Source organism: Salmo trutta, chromosome 9, assembly GCF_901001165.1.
Source record: "Salmo trutta chromosome 9, fSalTru1.1, whole genome shotgun sequence".
Classification (NCBI taxonomy): Eukaryota; Metazoa; Chordata; class Actinopteri; order Salmoniformes; family Salmonidae; genus Salmo; species Salmo trutta.
Genome location: NC_042965.1, coordinates 25,263,316 through 25,282,854, shown reverse-complemented (window position 1 = coordinate 25,282,854; position 19,539 = coordinate 25,263,316). Strand labels below are relative to the sequence as shown.

The 19,539-nt window shown below is 42.0% G+C and overlaps 2 protein-coding genes across 2 annotated transcripts in view; one reads left to right on the top strand and one right to left on the bottom strand.

Annotated features, from left to right (window-relative positions):
* zgc:63587 (septin-2) overlaps positions 1–4,047 on the bottom strand; it is a 32,570-nt gene extending 28,523 nt beyond the window's left edge. The window contains exon 1 of the mRNA XM_029763251.1: positions 3,933–4,047. The gene's annotated coding sequence lies outside the window, so the exon portion shown is untranslated. The remainder of the gene's footprint in view (positions 1–3,932) is intronic.
* A 1,564-nt stretch (positions 4,048–5,611) lies between these two features.
* Positions 5,612–7,445, top strand: LOC115200301 (claudin-4-like). Its single transcript, XM_029763249.1, has one exon. The coding sequence runs from the start codon at positions 5,895–5,897 to the stop codon at positions 6,546–6,548; it is 654 nt and encodes a 217-aa protein (XP_029619109.1). The 5' UTR covers positions 5,612–5,894; the 3' UTR covers positions 6,549–7,445.
* The last annotated feature ends 12,094 nt before the right edge of the window (positions 7,446–19,539 follow it).

Genomic DNA, 19,539 nt, shown 5'->3' with positions numbered 1-19,539 from the left:
TTAACACAAAGGCAACACTACGGGAGATACAGGCAGGAGGCAGGCTGCAATAATACTCACTTAATAATACCCATTTAAGGGAGACCTGAGAGAGATTAAACAGTTTGGCGAAGAAGGAAAAATGCCACCTTAGTTAAGCCAAAATCCTGGCATGTGAGGTTTACACTTGATTTATTAGCTGGAGGGGCTGTGGTGGCTGTGAATCTATACACCTTACCTCTTAGTCACACAGTAACTTAAAACAACAAATTTAAGTCAGACGTAATTATTGAGACCTATGAAAATCTATATTAATTTGTTATTATTTTTAAATCTATTTTTGCTTGATTTGGTGTCTTGGTTAAGAACCTCTTCCTGAAATGGCAGCTACAGTCCACTCTGATTTGAGCTATTCTATGACTGGGCAGCGAACTAATAACCTGAACGAAGCCTCATAAAAAGAAAGTTGGCAGACTCACATGTACACACATACACAGTAGGGGGTTTGAAGCTTGACTGTAATAAGAGGTCCTTTGGGGGTCACGAGGTGATGTGGGCAACAATAATAAAGCTGTTATACTCTGTTTCAGGAGCTCTCTATAAGCAATGAAAAGAAAAAACATAACAATGGGCGGAATGAGAAAGCCTTTCAAGCCAGCGGAAACCAGCAGGGCTGTTCATAACACAGACAGAGTACAGAGCACAGGATGGCCCTTTTATTATGATGGGGACAGAAGCGGAAATAGTCAAGCTACAGAAGGGTTTGATGGCAAAGCAAAAATGTTATCATAACATTGTTTCACTATGCACAAAGGCCTAGCTACTGTATGACCAACATGGGATCACAGGGTTAAATGGCAGAGCAATATAAGTAGAATGTCACATTTTCTATTCATGTTGTGAAATCCTAAAACTAAAATCAAACTCTGTCACATGCGCCAAATACAACAAGTGTAGGCCTTACTGTGAAATTCTTACAACTATACCACTCCTACAATGCATAAACATCTCAGTACTGACCCAACTTCCATAATGCATGGGTAGTTCTAAGTTTAGCATCTGTGTCCATTACCAAAGCACCAAAGTTCCTTAGAAAGACAAAGAAAACAGACCCCATAGCATATCTTCATGACATCATTCTACGACTGTTCTATGGGTGGACACAAATCCTCTTCCAAGCCACTGTCCATTTGCCAGTATTGAGGATTACAACATATCCTGTACAGTACAATTACTGAGAGCACCACTCTGGATCTCCACTTGGACATGTCAGTCTGATTCATGTTGTTTTTCCGTTCACACCACACTACAAAACAAAAGGAAACGTCCCTCCTTGATGAGTGGTGTCAGAGGGCTCCCTCTTAGCACTGTCCTTATGAGATAAGACTAGAGAAAGAGATGGCTCACACTGAGGTTAATCAAATGGCCGATGGGTATTAGGGTGCCATTTGGGACCTATGAGCCCTGGTCAAAAGTAGTGCACTACAAGAGGGAATATGGTGCTATTTGGGAGGCAGTCTGCGTTTTTCAGGAGTAAGAGGAACTTGCCCCTTGACACTGATAAAACACCAGTTTTATGTTTCCCCGATAATGGATAAGGTCAGAATTTAGAGGGTACGCTGATCCTAGATCTGTGCTCATGGGCAACCTCTACCTAAACCGCCACCATCTTTGAGTTCAATATAAGGGTCTCCTATCATGACCTCAACATTCACAATAAAGGCTGCCCTTATATTATCTCCATCCACTCAGAGGGAAATGAAATGTTCATAGACTCCCTGAGCCAAAAGATATGAGCCAAGATGGATGATAGCAGTTCAATAGTGGCCCTCCGCCATCTCTTAGCTCAGAGACACACACAATGAGAATACTGATTATTGTTTCCTACTGTTATTGTGGAGCTGTCTAAACATAAAATGTGTTTTATCAGGACGTGCTAAACCGTCAGAGGTCAATGATAAATCTGATGTTTAACGGTAATGTCAGGTTCTAGGAATTGAAATGAACTCAGTACAACAACACATGTTTTGGTCACAGACTACATCCATACAGTAACCTATATACACTACATGATCAAAAGTATGTGGACACCTGCTCAGCAAGCATCTCATTCCAAAATCATGGGCATTAATATAGAGTTGGTCCCCCTTTTGCTGCTATAACATCCTCCACTCTTCTGGGAAGGCTTTCCACTAGATGTTGAAACATTGCTGCGGGGACTTACTTCCATTCAGCCACAAGAGCATTAGTGAGGTCGGTACTGATGTAGGGCGATTAGGCCTGGCTCTCAGTCGGTGTTCCAATTCATCCCAAACGTGTTCCATAGGGTTGAGGTCAAGGCTCTGTGCAGGACAGTGAAGTTCTTCCACACCAATCTCGACAAACCATTTCTGTATGGACCTCGCTTTGTGCACGGGCAATGTCATGCTGAAACAGGAAAGGGCCTTCCCCAAAATGTTGCCACAAACTTGGAAGCACAGAATCGTCTAGAATGTCATTGTATGCTGTAGCATTAAGATTTCCTTTCACTGGAACTAAGGGGCTAACCCCAGAATATTATTCCTCCACCAAACTTTACAATTGGCACTATGCGTTGGGGCAGGTAGCGTTCTCCTGGCATCCGCCAAATCCAGATTTGTCCGTCGGACTGCCAGAAAGTGAAACGTGATTCATCCTTCCAGAGAATGCCTTTCCACTGCTCTAGAGTCCAATGGCGGCGAGCTTTACACTACTCCAGCCGACGCTTGGCATTGCGCATTGTGATCTTAGGCTTGTGTGCGGCTGCTCGGCCATGGAAACCCATTTCATGAAGCTCCCAACGAACAGTTCTTGTGCTGACATTGCTTCCAGAGGCAGTTTGGAACTCAGTAGTGAGTGTTGCAACCGAGGACAGGCAATTTTTACACACTACGCGCTTCAGCAGTCCTGCTCTATGAGCTTGTGAGGCTTACCACTTCACGGCTGAGCAATTGTTGCTCCTAGACGTTTCCACAACAGCACTTACAGTTGACCGGGGCAGCTCTAGCAGGGCAGACATTTTACAAACTGACTTGTTGGAAAGGTGGCGTCCTATAACGGTGCCAAGTTGAAAGTCACTGAGCTCTTCAGGAAGGCCATTCTACTGCCAATGTTTGTCTATGGAGATTTCATGGCTGTGTGCAGTTACCCCAGGGCTTGGGGAAAGTGCCCCTTTTCTCAAAACAGCATTTCATTAAAGAGCTAAAAAAGTGTAAACTGTACTTATTTTCCTTCATAGTTTGTTTGCCTAAGCATATATATATACCACATTTTTACCAAACTTTGCTTTTTTTGTGTGAACAATTGGACCTTTCCCTCTGGGGATAGTTACCCCTCATACATACATACATACATACATACATACATACATACATACATACATACATACATACATACATACATACATACATACTCACAGGCTACTATACACAATGCATTGTCAAAGTCAATATTGTCACAAGTGAAATGTGTGGTTCATGATTTTGTATAATGATTTTGTATTTTTCAACAACAACAAAAAGTTCTCTCTTTGAATTATAAGTTAGGATGTTTAATGTAGCGGAAATGTTTTGGCCTTTTGTTGTCTACTAGTTTTGACGTCCACACCCAGTTTGGGAAAGATTGACATATTCTAAACACGACACTCTATGAAGAATTTACGGCGAATATGTTAGGCATAATTGCATATACTTTACATGGAAACAGTGTACCTTATTGTAAATAGGAAACAGGCCTATCAATTCAACTTTCGAAGCACTATGAAACTATTTGTTTTATGTCAAACTTCAGCATGAAAAGGTTGCTATTCCAGTGAGTGAGTGGTGTCATGTTGCCAAGTTTCAACTATCTGATCTCGCTAAAAACTCATCCCTTTTCTCGCTTTCTCTCACTCATTCGGTAGACAAGCATTCATATACGACCGTTTGAGACCTTACCTGTGTGTAACTTATGAAATGTAAATAAACAGAAGTATTTTCCCACTCTTCTTTCTATCCCAGGCCAGGGAAGGGACTCCGGAAACAGCTCCAATGTCCCGCCCTCATCCCATGACGCCCGTTTGTCTTTTTTCATGGGTGGTAGGCAGTGCAACTGGGTTCATTACGGCTCAAACCAGGGTGGAATCAACGATATGCATAGGTAATTCAAGATCCAAGATGGCAGCCATACTGCTCAGTTTCTATACGAGGCGGATATTGTGTATGATGTCACGCTTTGGTTGTTACACGTTATTATATGGGAGTTCGTGGGAGGATACATTATTTCTCATACATTATTGTGTAGGAAGTAGCACTGTGATTCCACGCTTGTCAACAGTAACATTGTAACAATCATCGTCTATGCTAATGTAGCCTACGGAAAGTATCCTAAATGAAAACTTTAAATTCAAGTCGATGCAAACTTGGAAAACAAAACAGTCAAGGAGAGCGTGCATGGTTTAAAAAAATGTTTTCCAATTAAATATATTTCAAGAAATGTTCTGACATATAGACCTAGTCTAGATGTATTAGAAACAGGCGGCATGTAGCCTGGGCGGCAGCTAGTCTAGCGGTTAGGAGCGTTGGGCCAATAATCTGAAGGTCGCAGTATCGAATCAGAATCACCTTTATTGGCCAAGTAGGCTACATTTACACATAGACTACTCAGAATGTTACTTGGGAGTATGGCGCTGCTAGTGATAGACAATATTTAGAGATAGAATAAAGACAACTGAGTTTAAACAAAGTTTACATACATTTGGTGAAAAATATGTCGATGTGGACCTTGAGCAAGGCACTTAACCCTAATTACTCATGTAAGTCGCTCTGGATAAGAGCGTCTGCTAAATGACGTCAATTAAAATGTTTATATACTTAATTATGCCCTGAACCCACCAGAAGCAAAAACAACATTTGTAATGTAACTAACATTACACCTGCTTATGGTCCAGTGAGTCCAGTTTTAGCCTGCAATCAGCATACTGCCACAGCATTAGGCAATCCTAATTGCTCTGGCTGGGGCCATTACATAGGCTACATTTGTAATGCAACTAACATAACACCTGCTTATGGTCCAGTGAGTCCAGTCTGTAGCCTGCAAACAGCATACTGTCGACAGCAGTAGGCAATCCTAACTGCTCTGGCTGGGGCCATTACATAGGCTATGTGGTGTTTTTGTTTTTTATTAGGCTATTATTACAATGTTCCAATATTTTTTTTTTTATTCAATAACATCGAATGTTATACTAAATGATGCAGTTCTGTCTAGAACCAGAGTCATATACAGTAGCATATGGGTCTGGCTATGGGTATAACCAAATAATTGTATGTTCTTAAATTCTACTAAATTGGAAAGAAGAGCCCAGCAATTATGTTTGGTTCAAAATCATATAATTTAGTTATTGTGAAGGCTATTCCAGTAATGAGCAACTTAGTTAGAATCTGTTTTATTACAGCCTAGGGTCTTACAAGTCCTCTGCGTTTGTTCCCAACCCTATAGTCAACCGACTAACTGTTCTCGCACGCACGCACAAAATGCGGTCTCCTGGCTTTGTTCATTCTCATCCAACATCCCTGCCTCCTCATTGGTGCTGAGAGGATGCGGTGACTTCTGATTGGGTGAAAGTTTTTCCTCTGGCTTTAGCACTTGTGGAGTCACCCCCACCCCACTCAAAACATATAATTGGTCAAGCCGCTCTATGCGTTCAGTTGTTTTTACAGTTAGAAACATACTGACTAAAACGACAGCCTGTTGTAGACTATTTGTAGCACGAGTGATGTAAGGAGTCTCAAACAAATCGACGCTGTCTGAATCTGTCTGAAGCTCAGATATTCCAAAGCGCAGCATCCACATAAAGACGCGTTGTTCACGCACAGAGGAGGACACAAATTATAACAAATATCCCTTAAAAAGTAGCGAAGATGGTGTCCGCTGGACTGGAGATCCTTGGGCTGGGGCTGTGCGTCATTGGCTCGCTCCTGGTGATGGTGGTGTGCGGGATGCCCATGTGGAAGGTAACGGCGTTCATCGAGGCCAACATTGTGGTGGCTCAGACCATCTGGGATGGGCTCTGGATGTCCTGTGTGGTGCAGAGCACCGGCCAGATGCAGTGCAAGGTGCACGACTCTGTCCTTGCGCTCGGCCACGACCTGCAGGCGGCGCGAGCCCTCACCGTCATCTCGTGTGTGTTTGGCGTGCTGGGGCTGATGGTGGTGATCGCCGGGGCGCAGTGCACCAACTGCATTAGCGCCGAGAACGTCAAAACCCGGGTGGTAAACGCCGGAGGGGTCATCTACATCACCAGTGGGTTGTTTGTGTTAGTTCCTCTCTGCTGGATGGCCAACAACATCATCTCTGACTTCTACAACCCACAGGTGCCCGCGTCCAAAAAGAGGGAGATCGGGGCCGCGCTCTACATCGGTTGGGCGGCCACGGCGCTCCTGCTGATCGGGGGCGCGCTACTCTGCTGCTCTTGTCCTTCTAACGGGAATTCGGGCTATTCGGCCAAATATTCCCCGACCAAACGGGCCACACCGAACGGGACCGGAGACTATGACAAAAGGAATTACGTGTAGCCCTGCTTCCCACCTTCGGGATGCGGTAGCTATGCTGTGCGTAAATGTGCTGTGATCTTTTGAAAAACTATTTTTTTAACGTATTTTTTGCACCTGCAGTTTACTCTGAACTTTGAAATCAATTAAAGCATAATTTTGTTACACTGACTATAAACTAAACACAATATTGGAGAACATATTTGTTCATCATTTTTGCAAACAGCAGAAAATAAACTTTTTGGAGACTATGCATATACGTCTGGATATAAAGTGATAGCCAATGACATAAATGAGCGTCTTTGTTTTAGGTACCTGTATTTTTAAATGTCCTAGTCTATATTTTCTATGATCGCTCATAATCCCTTGCATTTTGAAATGTTTACTATTGTGAAGTTTTTTTCCTAAAGGAAGATTATACGACTGAATATATCCACAGTTTTTTTTACTTCAGTGTAGGCTACAGTTTCTGTGATTTCGGAGTAATAGCACTCCAAACCACCTAAAAGGTTTTTGGATAGTGGATTTTTGCTTCATGGGACTGTGGGACGAGCTAAAAAAATACATGTAGGCTAGGCCTATTTTTAAGGAAAACACAACTCAGGCGTCCTTATATGTGTCTATAATAGAGGAATATAATCTATTTTACAAAAATTAGGACCATAGATTTAGATGCCAAATATAGGATGTCCAGTCCACTTCACCTATTTTCAGATGACATTTTTTAAAGTTTGCAAATGTGAGTTTTATATCTGTATGTAGAAGCTGTGCTGGATGTGTTTCTTGTCATGAATTTGTAGGAATACACTGCTGTTTTACTAACTGGATTTGTTGATGTTTGATGTAAAGATCCATTATATATTTCATGCAATATTCTTTCCAATGTTAAACTGAGATTAAACTGATATCGTCTTAAACGTATTTGTTCTACCGTGTTTTATTTAAACAAATCGAAATGTAGTTGAATCAATATAATAAATTGGGCATCAGAACATGTAGTTTGCAAATCTTCAATATTATTTATGTCTGGGCCTGACGCCTGCGTGATGCGTTGAGTTCCCCAGCAGGAGAAAGTATTTTGGTGAACAACAGAAATCTAGATGACAATAACCATTCAGCAAGAGTAGGGCTCTGCTGTTAAGCACACAATACTCCCCGACCCATCCCCCTTTCAGACAGCTCTTTCTCACCCCACCGCGCGGTTTAAAAGGCGTGCAAATTCGAATGTCTTTCCACCACTATCGCTCTTTCCCGCCAATGGAGGGGTTTGATTTTGTAGGCCTGTGTGATTGTGGGTTGTAGATTGACTGATTGTGTTGGCAAAACAACTTTTTGGTTGAGATGAAAAAAGTTCTGACCTTTTCTCTTAAAATACATTCCCAACTTTCGGTGTCTTTGAGTTAAAATAAAATGATTTCCTGTAATTATTGTTTTAAAATACTAGGCCTACGTTATGCAAATCAAAAAAATTCAGTTTTAACTTAATTAACAAAAACATCTGTCATGTAAACTATTGGTATTCTCAGAGCTGATTATGAATGCCCCGTGTTCGAAGCTTTGGCTGGATTTTCAAAGCTTACTTATACTTTAGCTGGCCACATAAGTCTTAGTGGGTCATATGCCCACTTATAACTAGAACATGTAAAGGTCATTCACCAGCTTAACTGAATCGAGGTAGATATGAGTTGGGCTGATTATCTTTTGGTGAAAAAACGAGAACGACATTATTAGTAGAGAGAAAAATGATGTCCAACAACTGCATGTAGGCTATGCAATTGACATTTTAGCCAAAGAGCCACTTGATAGAACTCCATTGTGAATAAACATCTTAGCGTGCACTTGCAGATGCCCATCCCAAACGTTCACTGTAACTTTTCGCTGAGGACAACCTAGGCATCGCATCACTCCCCTAACCCCCTCTATAGGCATTCCGACTGGTGTGTATCTGGTGTTTCAGCACAAAGAAGCAGTATGGACTGTCGGGAATGGGCTAGGCTGTTATTTTGGGACTGTCTGGGGTGTAGAGTTGGGGGTGCACCTCTAAAATGACCCCCATTCCAGAGAGAAAAGAGGCAACGTCACTCAATGGGCTCTTGCCATGGTAACGGTTTAGGACCTGCTGTTGCCTAGCGACAGGGTCTATGATGTGGTGGTATGGATGAGCCTCATAAAGGCCCAGCCTGGGGACATTCCAAAGACCCACACCCACCCAGCCACACACAGACTCCCCGCCTGTAACCTAACATAGCAGTCATAAAAGAAACGCCTGAAACTAGATCCCCTATATGCTGGTCTTGACGAGAAGAAGAAAAAAACTGTTGGGGTGGTTCTCTACTGCGCTGTTCAACCAATCCGGTAAATGTGGAGGGAGTTAAGATGGAGTGTCGCCTTGTTAATGTCCAAAAGCAGAAGTCGCGTCACAGGCTCTCTTTCCATTTCCCCTGAAAACCGGAACATCTGCAGAGGCTAAGGACAGGGAGAAGGGGTTTACGAAAAGCCAGTAATTCAGCAATGACCACAGCAACAATAACTATGTGTAAGAACGTAAGCAGTGGTGTAGAGGTGCCAGGAGAATTGGGTATACAATCATTTAGCTTATTTTTGTCCTAACAGCCCCCCTGGTAAAGGACAGGTGCCCTGTGTGAAAAATTATATGATAAACAGTGACATAGGCTACGCTCTGAATAACCTAAAATGATCAATCACCTATTTGGTATTTCACAGTTAGTCCAGCCCAAGCTGTACTGTGCAAGTCGGCTAATTGAAACTGATAAATGAGGCTGTCAACTGAGTCATAAATTCGCCGGTTTTAGATTTCAAGATTTCCGGGAAAGCTTGCGAAACAAACCAAACAGACCAGGTCGGGGCTTGGTGTTTGAGAAGTCAATGAGAGAAGTGAAATATTATTCTTTATTTGTTCATTTTCTCGAAATCTAATGGCCCAACCTAGATTCGAGACAGTGTCTTAAGTAGTTTAACCTATTATTACTCCAACCTCGTGAAATTGACAAACTGATACGTTTTCATTTTCGTCCCAAACTATTTTATATCGAAGGAGTCCCTTTGATTTGATGGCCTGCACATGCTCAGTTCGGCGCGAGACGACTGTTAGACCGGATTAAGTGTTTCTATTCATGACCAACGTCGCCATGACATCGTCTACAATGGTGCAAATAATAATTTTGACAGGTAGACGACTTTTTAACTGGTTAACATGTAATATAGAACGTTTTTGGGAAAGCTTTTCCATCTACCAGAAGACGGTTAGGCCTATCATTAGCATCACTATATTTTCCCTTTTCCTTAATTGTTTGAAACCTGGGTGTTTTACTTCATATTATGGATGTCTTTCCTTGCTTTTTTACATATATTTTTTATTTAACCTTTATTTAACTTTCCTTGCTTCAAAGTAGCCTATAGACAAAATCCCACCATAGAAAGATGGAGGGAATTCTTTTCAGAGTTCCTCATGCCTTCTCCTGTTGTATTGGTTTTCTTTAAACTTTCTTTCATTGTCTAGCATCCAAGGGCATTATCCTAGTCATATTATCAACCCATGATAGTTGTTGTATCTTTAAATCACCCCTCTTTCTAAAATTTTAACGATATTTCAATATCTGTCCATGAAACCCCTCACATGTGAACGGTATTTTCCCGCAAATTGAATTTTGGAACATTCACGCGTAGGCCCTCCAGCATTTGTACGTTTTAAACTAAACATTCTGATCTGGTCCATCTGCACTATTAATTGATACAGTGTGTACCTCCACTACCCTACTTTGAAACGTATCAGTGGGGATTAGGACGTGAGTTTATGCAATGTCCACTATAAAAATAAGTGGACATATGGCATTTACCATCCACCACACCACTGAATGTAAGATCTCAGCGGTTCATTCTGTTTGAGCCATCATTTGTTAAAGAACAAAATAACTATCCAAAATGTTGACAATAAAAACTACAGATAAGAAATATTAAACTTTATTGAATTACTCATATTGCACTACTAATATCCTACTCCATCACAACACAATTAATTCTTATCATAAAGAAAACATGTGCCCAATGTGATACAATATGCCAATATTAATCTCAGTAGAATCATTGGGAACACAGTGTTAACCGGTAAACTTGACCTAACTGGGAGAGAGATTGAGACACGAAAAGGAGGGAGTTTTTGGGCTCGTTTGACTGGTAAGGCGAAAGCAACCGGCTGTACAGACGAAAGTCGAGAAGTGAAGTCGGGAGGCGCATCTGCGACAGCCGAAAGTCAGACACTGATGTGGTTTTCCAACAGCAAGTCTCAGTGCAACATGGCAGTGTTGACATTGTTTAAAAAATTATTTATGTCGAAATAAACATGTCTCCAACCCCCATATCACACACTCACAAACGGAAATATATGTGTAAGCTACATTGTACAATCAATTGGTGAGAGAGAGAGACTCAAATATCACGTTCATTAATTTGTACATTTCCACTGTAGCCTGCTAGTATTCAGACCCCTTGACTTTTCCATATTTCGTTACGTTACACTTACAGCCTTATTTTAAAATGGATTTATAAAATCCTCAGCAATCTACACACAATACCTAATGACAAAGCGTAAACAGGCTTTTATATTTTTTAATAATAAATTAATAAAAAATAAAAAACATAAATACCTTATTTACATAAGTATTCAGAACCTTTGCAATGAGACTCGAAATTGAGCTCTGGTGCATCCTGTTTCCATTGATCATCCTTGAGATGTTTCTACAACTTGATTGGAGTCCACCTGTGGTAGATTCAATTGATTGGACATGATTTGGAAAGGCACACACCTGTCTATATAAGGTCCCACAGTTGACAGTGCATGTCAGAGCAAAAACCAAGCCAGGAGGTTGAAGGAATTGTCTGTTGAGCTCTGAGACAGGATTGTGTCGAGGCACAGATCTGGGGAAGGCTACCAAAACATTTCTGCAACATTGAAGGTCCCCAAGAACACAGTGGCTCCATCATTCTTAAATGGAATAAGTTTGGAAGCACCAAGACTCTTCCTAGAGCTGGCCGTCCGTCCAAACTGAGCAATCGGTGGACAAGAGCCTTGGTCAGGGAGGTGACCAAGAACCCGATGGTCACTCTGACAGAGCTCGAGAGTTCCTCCGTGGAGATGGGAGAACCTTCCAGAAGGACAACCATCCTTGCAGCACTCCACCAATCAGGCCTTTATGGTAGAGTGGCCAGAGAGAGATAGAGAGAGAGAAAGAAAGAGCACTGACATTCTGAATAAACAAATACTGTACTTGGTTTCATATCAAGCTTCTACACCCTATAACAGGATTCTGGTAGGAGCATACAGTTGAAGTTGAAAGTTTACATACACCTTAGCCAAATACATTTAAACTCAGTTTTTCACAATTCCTGACATTTAATCCTAGTAAACATTCCCTGTTTTAGGTCAGTTAGGATCACTTTATTTTAAGAATGTGAAATGTCAAAATAATAGTAGAGAGAGTGATTTATTTCAGCCTTTATTTCTTTCATCACATTCCCAGTGGGTAAGAAGTTTACACACACTCAATTAGTATTTGGTAGCATTGCCTTTAAATTGTTTAACTTGGGTGAAACGTTTCGGTAGCCTTCCACAAGCTTCCCACAATAAATTGGGTGAATTTTGGCCCACTCCTCCAGACAGAGCTGGTGCAACTGAGTCGGGTTTGTAGGCCTCCTTGCTCGCACATGTTTTTTCAGTCCTGGCCACACATTTTCTATAGGATTGAGGTCAGAGCTTTGTGAGGGCCACTCCAATACCTTGACTCTGTTGTCCTTAAGTCATTTTGCCTCAACTTTGGAAGTATGCTTGGGGTCATTGTTCATTTGGAAGACCCATTTGCGACCAAACTTTAACTTCCTGACTGATGTCTTGAGATGTTGCTTCAATATATACACATAATTTTCCTTCCTAATGATGCTATCTATTTTGTGAAGTGCACCAGTCCCTCCTGCAGCAAAGCACCCCTACAACATGATGCTGCCACCCCTGTGCTTCATGGTTGGGATGGTGTTCTTCAGCTTGCAAGCCTCCCCCTTTTTTCTCCAAACATAACAATGGTCATTATGGCCAAACAGTTCTAATTTTGTTTCATCAGACCAGAGGACATTTCTCCAAAAAGTACGGTCTTTGTCCCCATGTGCAGTTGCAAACCGTAGTCTGGCTTTTTTATGGTGGTTTTGGAGCAGTGGCTACTTCCTTGCTGAGTGTCCTTTCAGGTTATGTCGATATAGGACTCGTTTTACTGTGGATATAGATACTTTTGTACCTGTTTCCCCCAGCATCTTCACAAGGTCCTTTGTTGTTGCTCTGGGATTGATTTGCACTTTTCGTACCATAGTACGTTTATCTCTAGGAGACAGAATGCGTCTCCTTCCTGAGCGGTATGACGGCTGCGTGGTCCCATGGTGTTTATACTTGCGTACTATTGTTTGTACAGATGAATGTGGTACCTTCAGGCGTTTGGAAATTGCTCCCAAGGATGAACCAGACTTGTGGCGGTCTACAATTTCTTTTCTGAGTTCTTGGCTGATTTCTTTTGATTTTCCCATCATGTCAAGCAAAGAGGCACTGAGTTTGAAGGTAGGCCTTGAAATGCATCCACAGGTACACCTCCAATTGACTCAAATGATGTCAAATAGCCTATCAGAAGCTTCTAAAGCCATGACATCATTTTCTGGAATTTTCCAAGCTTTTTAAAGGCACAGTCAACTTAGTGTATGTAAACTTGTGACCTACTGGAATTGTGATACAGTGAATTATAAGTGAAATAATCTGTCTGTAAACAATTGTTGGGAAAATGACTTGTATCATGCACAAAGTAGATGTCCTAACCGACTTGCCAAAACTATAGTTTGCTAACAAGAAATTTGTGGAGTGGTTGAAAAACAAGTTTTAATGACTCCAACCTAAGTGTATGTAAACTTCCGACTTCAACTGTACCTTCTCTCTTAGTCAGATTTTTTGATAAATAACAAGTTAGGTGATTTACTTTAACGAGGTGATTCAGACAAAGGCTGTGTTTCAAACTCATAAAAGACACACCCTTGTCCACTTACGCCTTATGTCCTTGGGGGAATCCCCCTCACCATCTTGGACGTCAGTCCAAATGATTAGCCAAACAAGGGAAGTTCGCAACGTAAGCCCCTCAGCCCTCGTTTTTGATCGAGTTTGCGAGTGCACAATCATGTTTACTTTGGCCCCATAATTCAATTCGCGATGATTGTACATCCGCTAAGAAAAGTCTGCCGAAACTTAAAACCTCAACGTCAACATGGATAAGTCAACATACAAGTGTAAGTAAAAACAAATGTAAAAAGGTTAGAAATTGTGCTACTCAGGCCTCCCGAGTGGCACAGTGGTCTAAGGCAATGCATCGCAGTGCTAGCTGTTCCACTAGAGATCCTGGTTCGAGTCCGGGCTCTGTCGCAGTCGGCCGTGCCCGGGAGACCCATGGAGCGACGCACAATTGGCCCACCGTCTTCCGGGTTAGGGGAGGGTTTGGCCGGCAGGTATGTTCTTGTCCCATCGCACACTAGCGACTCCTGTGGCGGGCCAGGTGTACGATGTTTCCTCCGACACAATGATGCTTCTGGGTTAAGCGGGCGTTGTGTCAAGAAGCAGTGCGGCTTGGCTGGGTTGTGTTTCAGAGGACGCACGGCTCTTGACCTTCGCCTCTCCCGAGTCCGTACGGAAGTTGCAGCGATGGGTCAAAACTACTAATTGGATACCACGAAATTGTGGAGAAAAAGGGGTGAAGAAGAAATTGTGCTACTAATGCACAAGATGGCACAAACACGTCTCGTAAAAGTAATGATGTTTTTGTTTGGTTAGCTTTTGGAAATTATAGAAATAAAACATTTTCCTTCTTCAGAAGTTCCAGCTAGGCAGGCTAACGTTCGTTAGCTAATTAATTTGCTAGCTATCATACAGTAGGCGTATATTAATAATTATATAGCTAATTTAAGTAGACATGCAATCATAATTGACTGTAGCGCATATAAAGCACCCACAAGCTGCTGGTGGCTGAAAACAAGCATCGCTGGTTGAACGAGTGACGAATTTCCGGCCAAGGGTGGTCCATTTAAAAATCATTCCTTCCTCCCTCGCCCCTTTCCCTGCAAGCGTATACTCGTCAGACGTCATGATACGTCATCAGAAGTGCCCACTTAAATTGAGGGCTGAGGATAGGGTGTGTCTTTTCAGTGTTTGGAATGCAGCCAAAGAGAGACAGAGTAATAGATGACTCAGGCAAAGCAGGTGCACCCAGATAGTCTCTAATAAAAGACAGTGGGAGTCAGTCACTCCATTCCCATGCTTACAATAAAAGGACAAATAGTATTTTCTTTCTTAAGTGATGAGCAAGTACATAAGATATTTGTTAGAAGTGGTTAAAAACCTATAGGCTACTTAAGACAGTGTCATAATTCAGCATGGCTAGACAGTGGTGGAGTTGTTTTTGGAATTGGTCAGCAAAACCAGAGGCTACTCCCGCTGACATCCCACCCAAGACATTCCTGCTTTTGTCATCAAGATGGAGCAACATGTTGTTCCATTAAACTAGAATTACATTTCCAGTGAGGAGGTTATCAAATGACAAAGCAAAAACAGTTTTTATTAAATGTTTGCAAAAAAACCTTTACTTAATACTGTATTGAAGCAAATTTGTCAGCGTTTACAGCCTCAAGTCTTCTTGGGTATGATGCTACAAGATTGGCACACTTGTATTTGGGGAGTTTCTCCCATTCTTCTCTGCAGATCCTCTCAAGCTGTCAGGTTGGATGGGGTGCATCGCTGCACAGCTATTTGTCCCGAAGCCACTCCTGTGTTGTCTTGGCTGTGTGCTTAGGGTCGTTGTCCTGTTGGAGGGTGAACCTTCGCCCCAGTCTGAGGTCCTGAGCGCTCTGGAGCAGGTTATCATCAAGGATATCGCTGTACTTTGCTCAGTTCATCTTTCCCTCGATTCTGACTAGTCTTCCAGTCCCTGCAAAACATCCCCACAGCATGATGCTGCCACCACCATGCTTCACTGTAGGGATGGTGCCAGGTTTCCTTCAGATGTGACGCTTGGCATTCAGGCCAGAGTTCAATCTTGGTTTCATCAGACCAGAGAATCTTGTTTCTCATGGTCTGAGAGTCCTTTAGGTGCCTTTTGACAAACTCCAAGCGGGCTGTCATGTGCCTTTTACTGGAGGAGTGTTTCCGTCTGATCAATGGAAACAGGATGCACCTGAGCTCAATTTCGAGTCTCATAGCAAAGGGTCTGAATACTTATGTGAGGTATTTTTTTTTTTTTTTTTTAATACATTTGCAAACATTTCTAAAAACCTGTTATCACTTTGTCATTATGGGGTATTGTGTGTAGATTGATGAGATGTACAGTACCAGTCAAAAGTTTGGACACAACAACTCATTCCAGGGTTTTTCTTTATTTTTACTATTTTCTACATTGTAGAATAATAGTGCAGACATCAACACTATGCAATAACACTTATGGAATCATGTAGTAACCAAAAAAGTGTGAAACAAATCAGAATATATTTTATATTTGATATTCTTCTACGTAGCCACCCTTTGCCTTGCACACGCTTGGCATTTTTTGGTTACTAGATGAATCCATGTGTTATTTCAGTGTTTTAATGTCTTCACTATTATTCTACAATGTAGAAAATAGTAAAAAATTAAGTAAAACCCTTGAATGAATAGGTGTCCAAACTTTTGACTGGTACTGTATATATTTTTTAAAGCCATTTTAGAAAAAGGCTGTAATGTAACAAAATGTGGAAAAAGTGAAGGGGTCTGAAAACTTTCCGAATGTACTGTATAACATAGTGAAGAGTGAGAGTTCTATCACATTTTACACCCCACCAATCATCCAGAATAGATGAACAGATTCAAAACACCATTTTGCCTACTCTATAGTACACCAATACAACGTCAGGCCGCCCTCAACACAAATACAACAAACCCCTTAATTACTCAAACATGCCACAGAACGGATTACACATCCAAGAAACCACAAGGCGTGTAAAAATCCAAAACATGTTCCAGACTTGACATCAAATCAACAACATGCCATGCACACACACAGACCGGGCCAAAAAGAAGGCATGACAGCTCTAGGCTGAGATGAAGGAAATGAAGATGAGATGAAGGAGAGGGCCTGCAGGTTGTGGAATGTCAAAAGACAGATGAAGAGACATTTCTTATTTATCACGGGTGTCATGGCTCACTGAAAACACTGTTGTCAGTCTCTCTCTGCTTGTATGTCTGTCTTAACTTTTCAGCTAAAAGGGGGGATTGTATTGATCAACCAAATAAACCAAACTATAACCCAGGAATTACCTACAACCCATAATTTAGAGAAACAGTTAGTGTCCTAAGAATAGCTGCCTCTAACGTGTGAGTGTATGCCATGCCAGAGGTCTGTCCACCCAGTCTAGTCAACCCAAGGTCTTTGTAATTAATGGATGAGGCTGGTTTTAGTATCAGCTGTGCCTGTTGGCCCACATATTTACACCACACACACACAGGATCCTGAGGAGAGCATTGTTTTGACATTAATTGCATCTTGCAGGAAACTCAGTGTTGCTATTCCAGGCACTGCTGTGGATTTGCTCTGCTAATGACAGAATAGCTCGGGAAAAATAAACAACAAACTAGTTGTTTAGGATGAAATGAGTGTTTAGCTAATTATTGAGTGTGTGAGTGTATTCTATAATTCTCAAAGTTTATCTTTGTACTAAGTAGCAAAAACAGCATGATTCAGACCTCTCAGGGCTGGACACCCTCTGTCTCTCTGGTGTCCAGGGAAACTAGGGTAGTGTAAAAGAAATGCCCTTCCCTCACTGAGGTTTAAAGGAAGTGCAGTGCGAGTCCCTTCTCATGAAAAGCTTTAATTTGCCCCAGGTCTGGCCGTCCATGAGGCTGCCCACTCATCTGAGACACTGGCCTCTCCATGCTGCGTGTATAAGTGCGTCTCTTCACATTCGGTATAGTCACAGATCCATGACGGTGGGTATGTGGTTAGACATTCAGAAAGCAGTGGCAGGTCCTTTGTTCACAACGTGGTCTGTAGTTCGATGGTATCTATATTTTAAGGCAGGAAAGAATACATGCATACACTGTAGTCAGGTTCATTGCTGCACTACCAATGAAAAAATAAGAAAACTGCACATGAACATTTCTACTCAAATCTTTTTCAAGAGTGCTTTTAGAAAGAACACAGTAATGCCAGCTTCAGAGGTTGACCCATAGATAATTCTATGGGCTGACTCTACAACTGTGAGAGGTCACAGAGGTTAGCGGTCACTTGGGTTAAAGGTCACAGTGGGAGGGGCATCTTTAGACCCCAGCTGATGTTTTGGGGAGCTACTGATGATAGCACAGTGAATGCATGACTGGGGGAGGGCAACGTATGTGTGTGTGTAGCACACTCACCCTCCTCAGCGTAGCCTCTCTGTGAGACAGGCGTCAGACAGTGGGAGTCAGCTGTGGGCTTTTGTTCCCGGTCGTCCAGTCTGGCTAATCCTACCAGGAATCCGGGATTGTTAGGGAGAGCAAGAAAACAAGTGAAAAGGCTTTAGATAGAAAGAGGGTTACTGTGCAAGAAGTCAATGAGACATGCTGTTTGTATGTATGTGCCTGAATGCTTCACAGCCACTGTAACAGTTGATTGACCAAATTGTTTTATTAGAGTAACCTGTAGAAAAGATCACAACTAATTTCCTACACTCTGAAAGTGGATTTGTTTGGAAGGATGTTGCAGTTGTTAATCATTAAGTAAAATTAAGAAAGTTGGAAAATGTTTTCCCTAGAACTTTCAAATCTCTAAATCTTTCAAACTAATTAACAAATATCCAGTACTGTACAAATAAAGAGATATACTTGTATTGACAGTGACACACAATCTCACACAGTGCTCTTGGGTAAAGTATTCACTGGGCTCCTTCTGTGAACAAAGTAGCTTAACCCCAAGGAGTAAAGGCAACATGTGTGACTGTGAGGCCCTCTAATACCCTCTGTCCCACACGCTACCCCTCTCCTGCCACATGGGAGTGTGTTCGTGTAGTTGTGACATGACCAGGGGTAGTGTTGCATTCCTCCGGGGCAGAGCAGCAGAAAGGCCAGTGGCCCCCCACCACTGGGGGTTGGAAGGGTGAAAGAGGGGACCGAAGAATTGGGTGGGGTTTGAGGGGTGAAGTGGTTTGGTTGAGAGAAATGCCAGCAGGGGGGGGACAGATGCCATAATAGACTGGAATTCACAATTTCTCCATGTTTCACTGGCATCTGAAAGATGTGACCTCTGTGTGGTTGGGGTATAGGTACTAGGGGTGAAGCTATGTGAGGGTGATATTTAGGGTTGAGATGGGGCACAAACATGCTGCCTTTTGGTGAAAAGGCAGACAGGACGTCATCAGATGCCAGAACATTCCTTGATAAGTTCACAATGTAAAGGAACAGTGGAATAGCGTAACCAGACCCAGACCAGGGATGTTATGGCTGCAAAGTTCAAAATCCCAGTGGCCAAATTCAAATTCTTACAATCTAGAGAGATTATCTCCTAAACTCCAAGTAAAGTAAACAATAATTTGGCTCCATCAGCTCACTTTAGGTAATAACATCACTCAAAAATAAACAGGACCCACCCAGTAACTGGTGGGGTGTGTTTAAAGGATATGAAATAGTAAACAATAGAACTATACATCATAAGATCTCTCTCACCAGACCAGTGAACAGTATGAGCTTTATCTTCATAGCAAATTCATCTGACCATTTTCCAGTTAGTTGATAACATACAATAATACTGTACTTCCAAACATTCAATCAGCAGGAAGTCAGATTGTTACACATCCACATTTGTGTTCAAGGCAATAAAATAGCATACACAGTAGACACAGCACATTTGCTATGAGGATCCCGTTCCCCTCCCCTAGCTCATTAAGCGCAATGCTCCTTCTGGCACGTTTCGCTTTGACCATG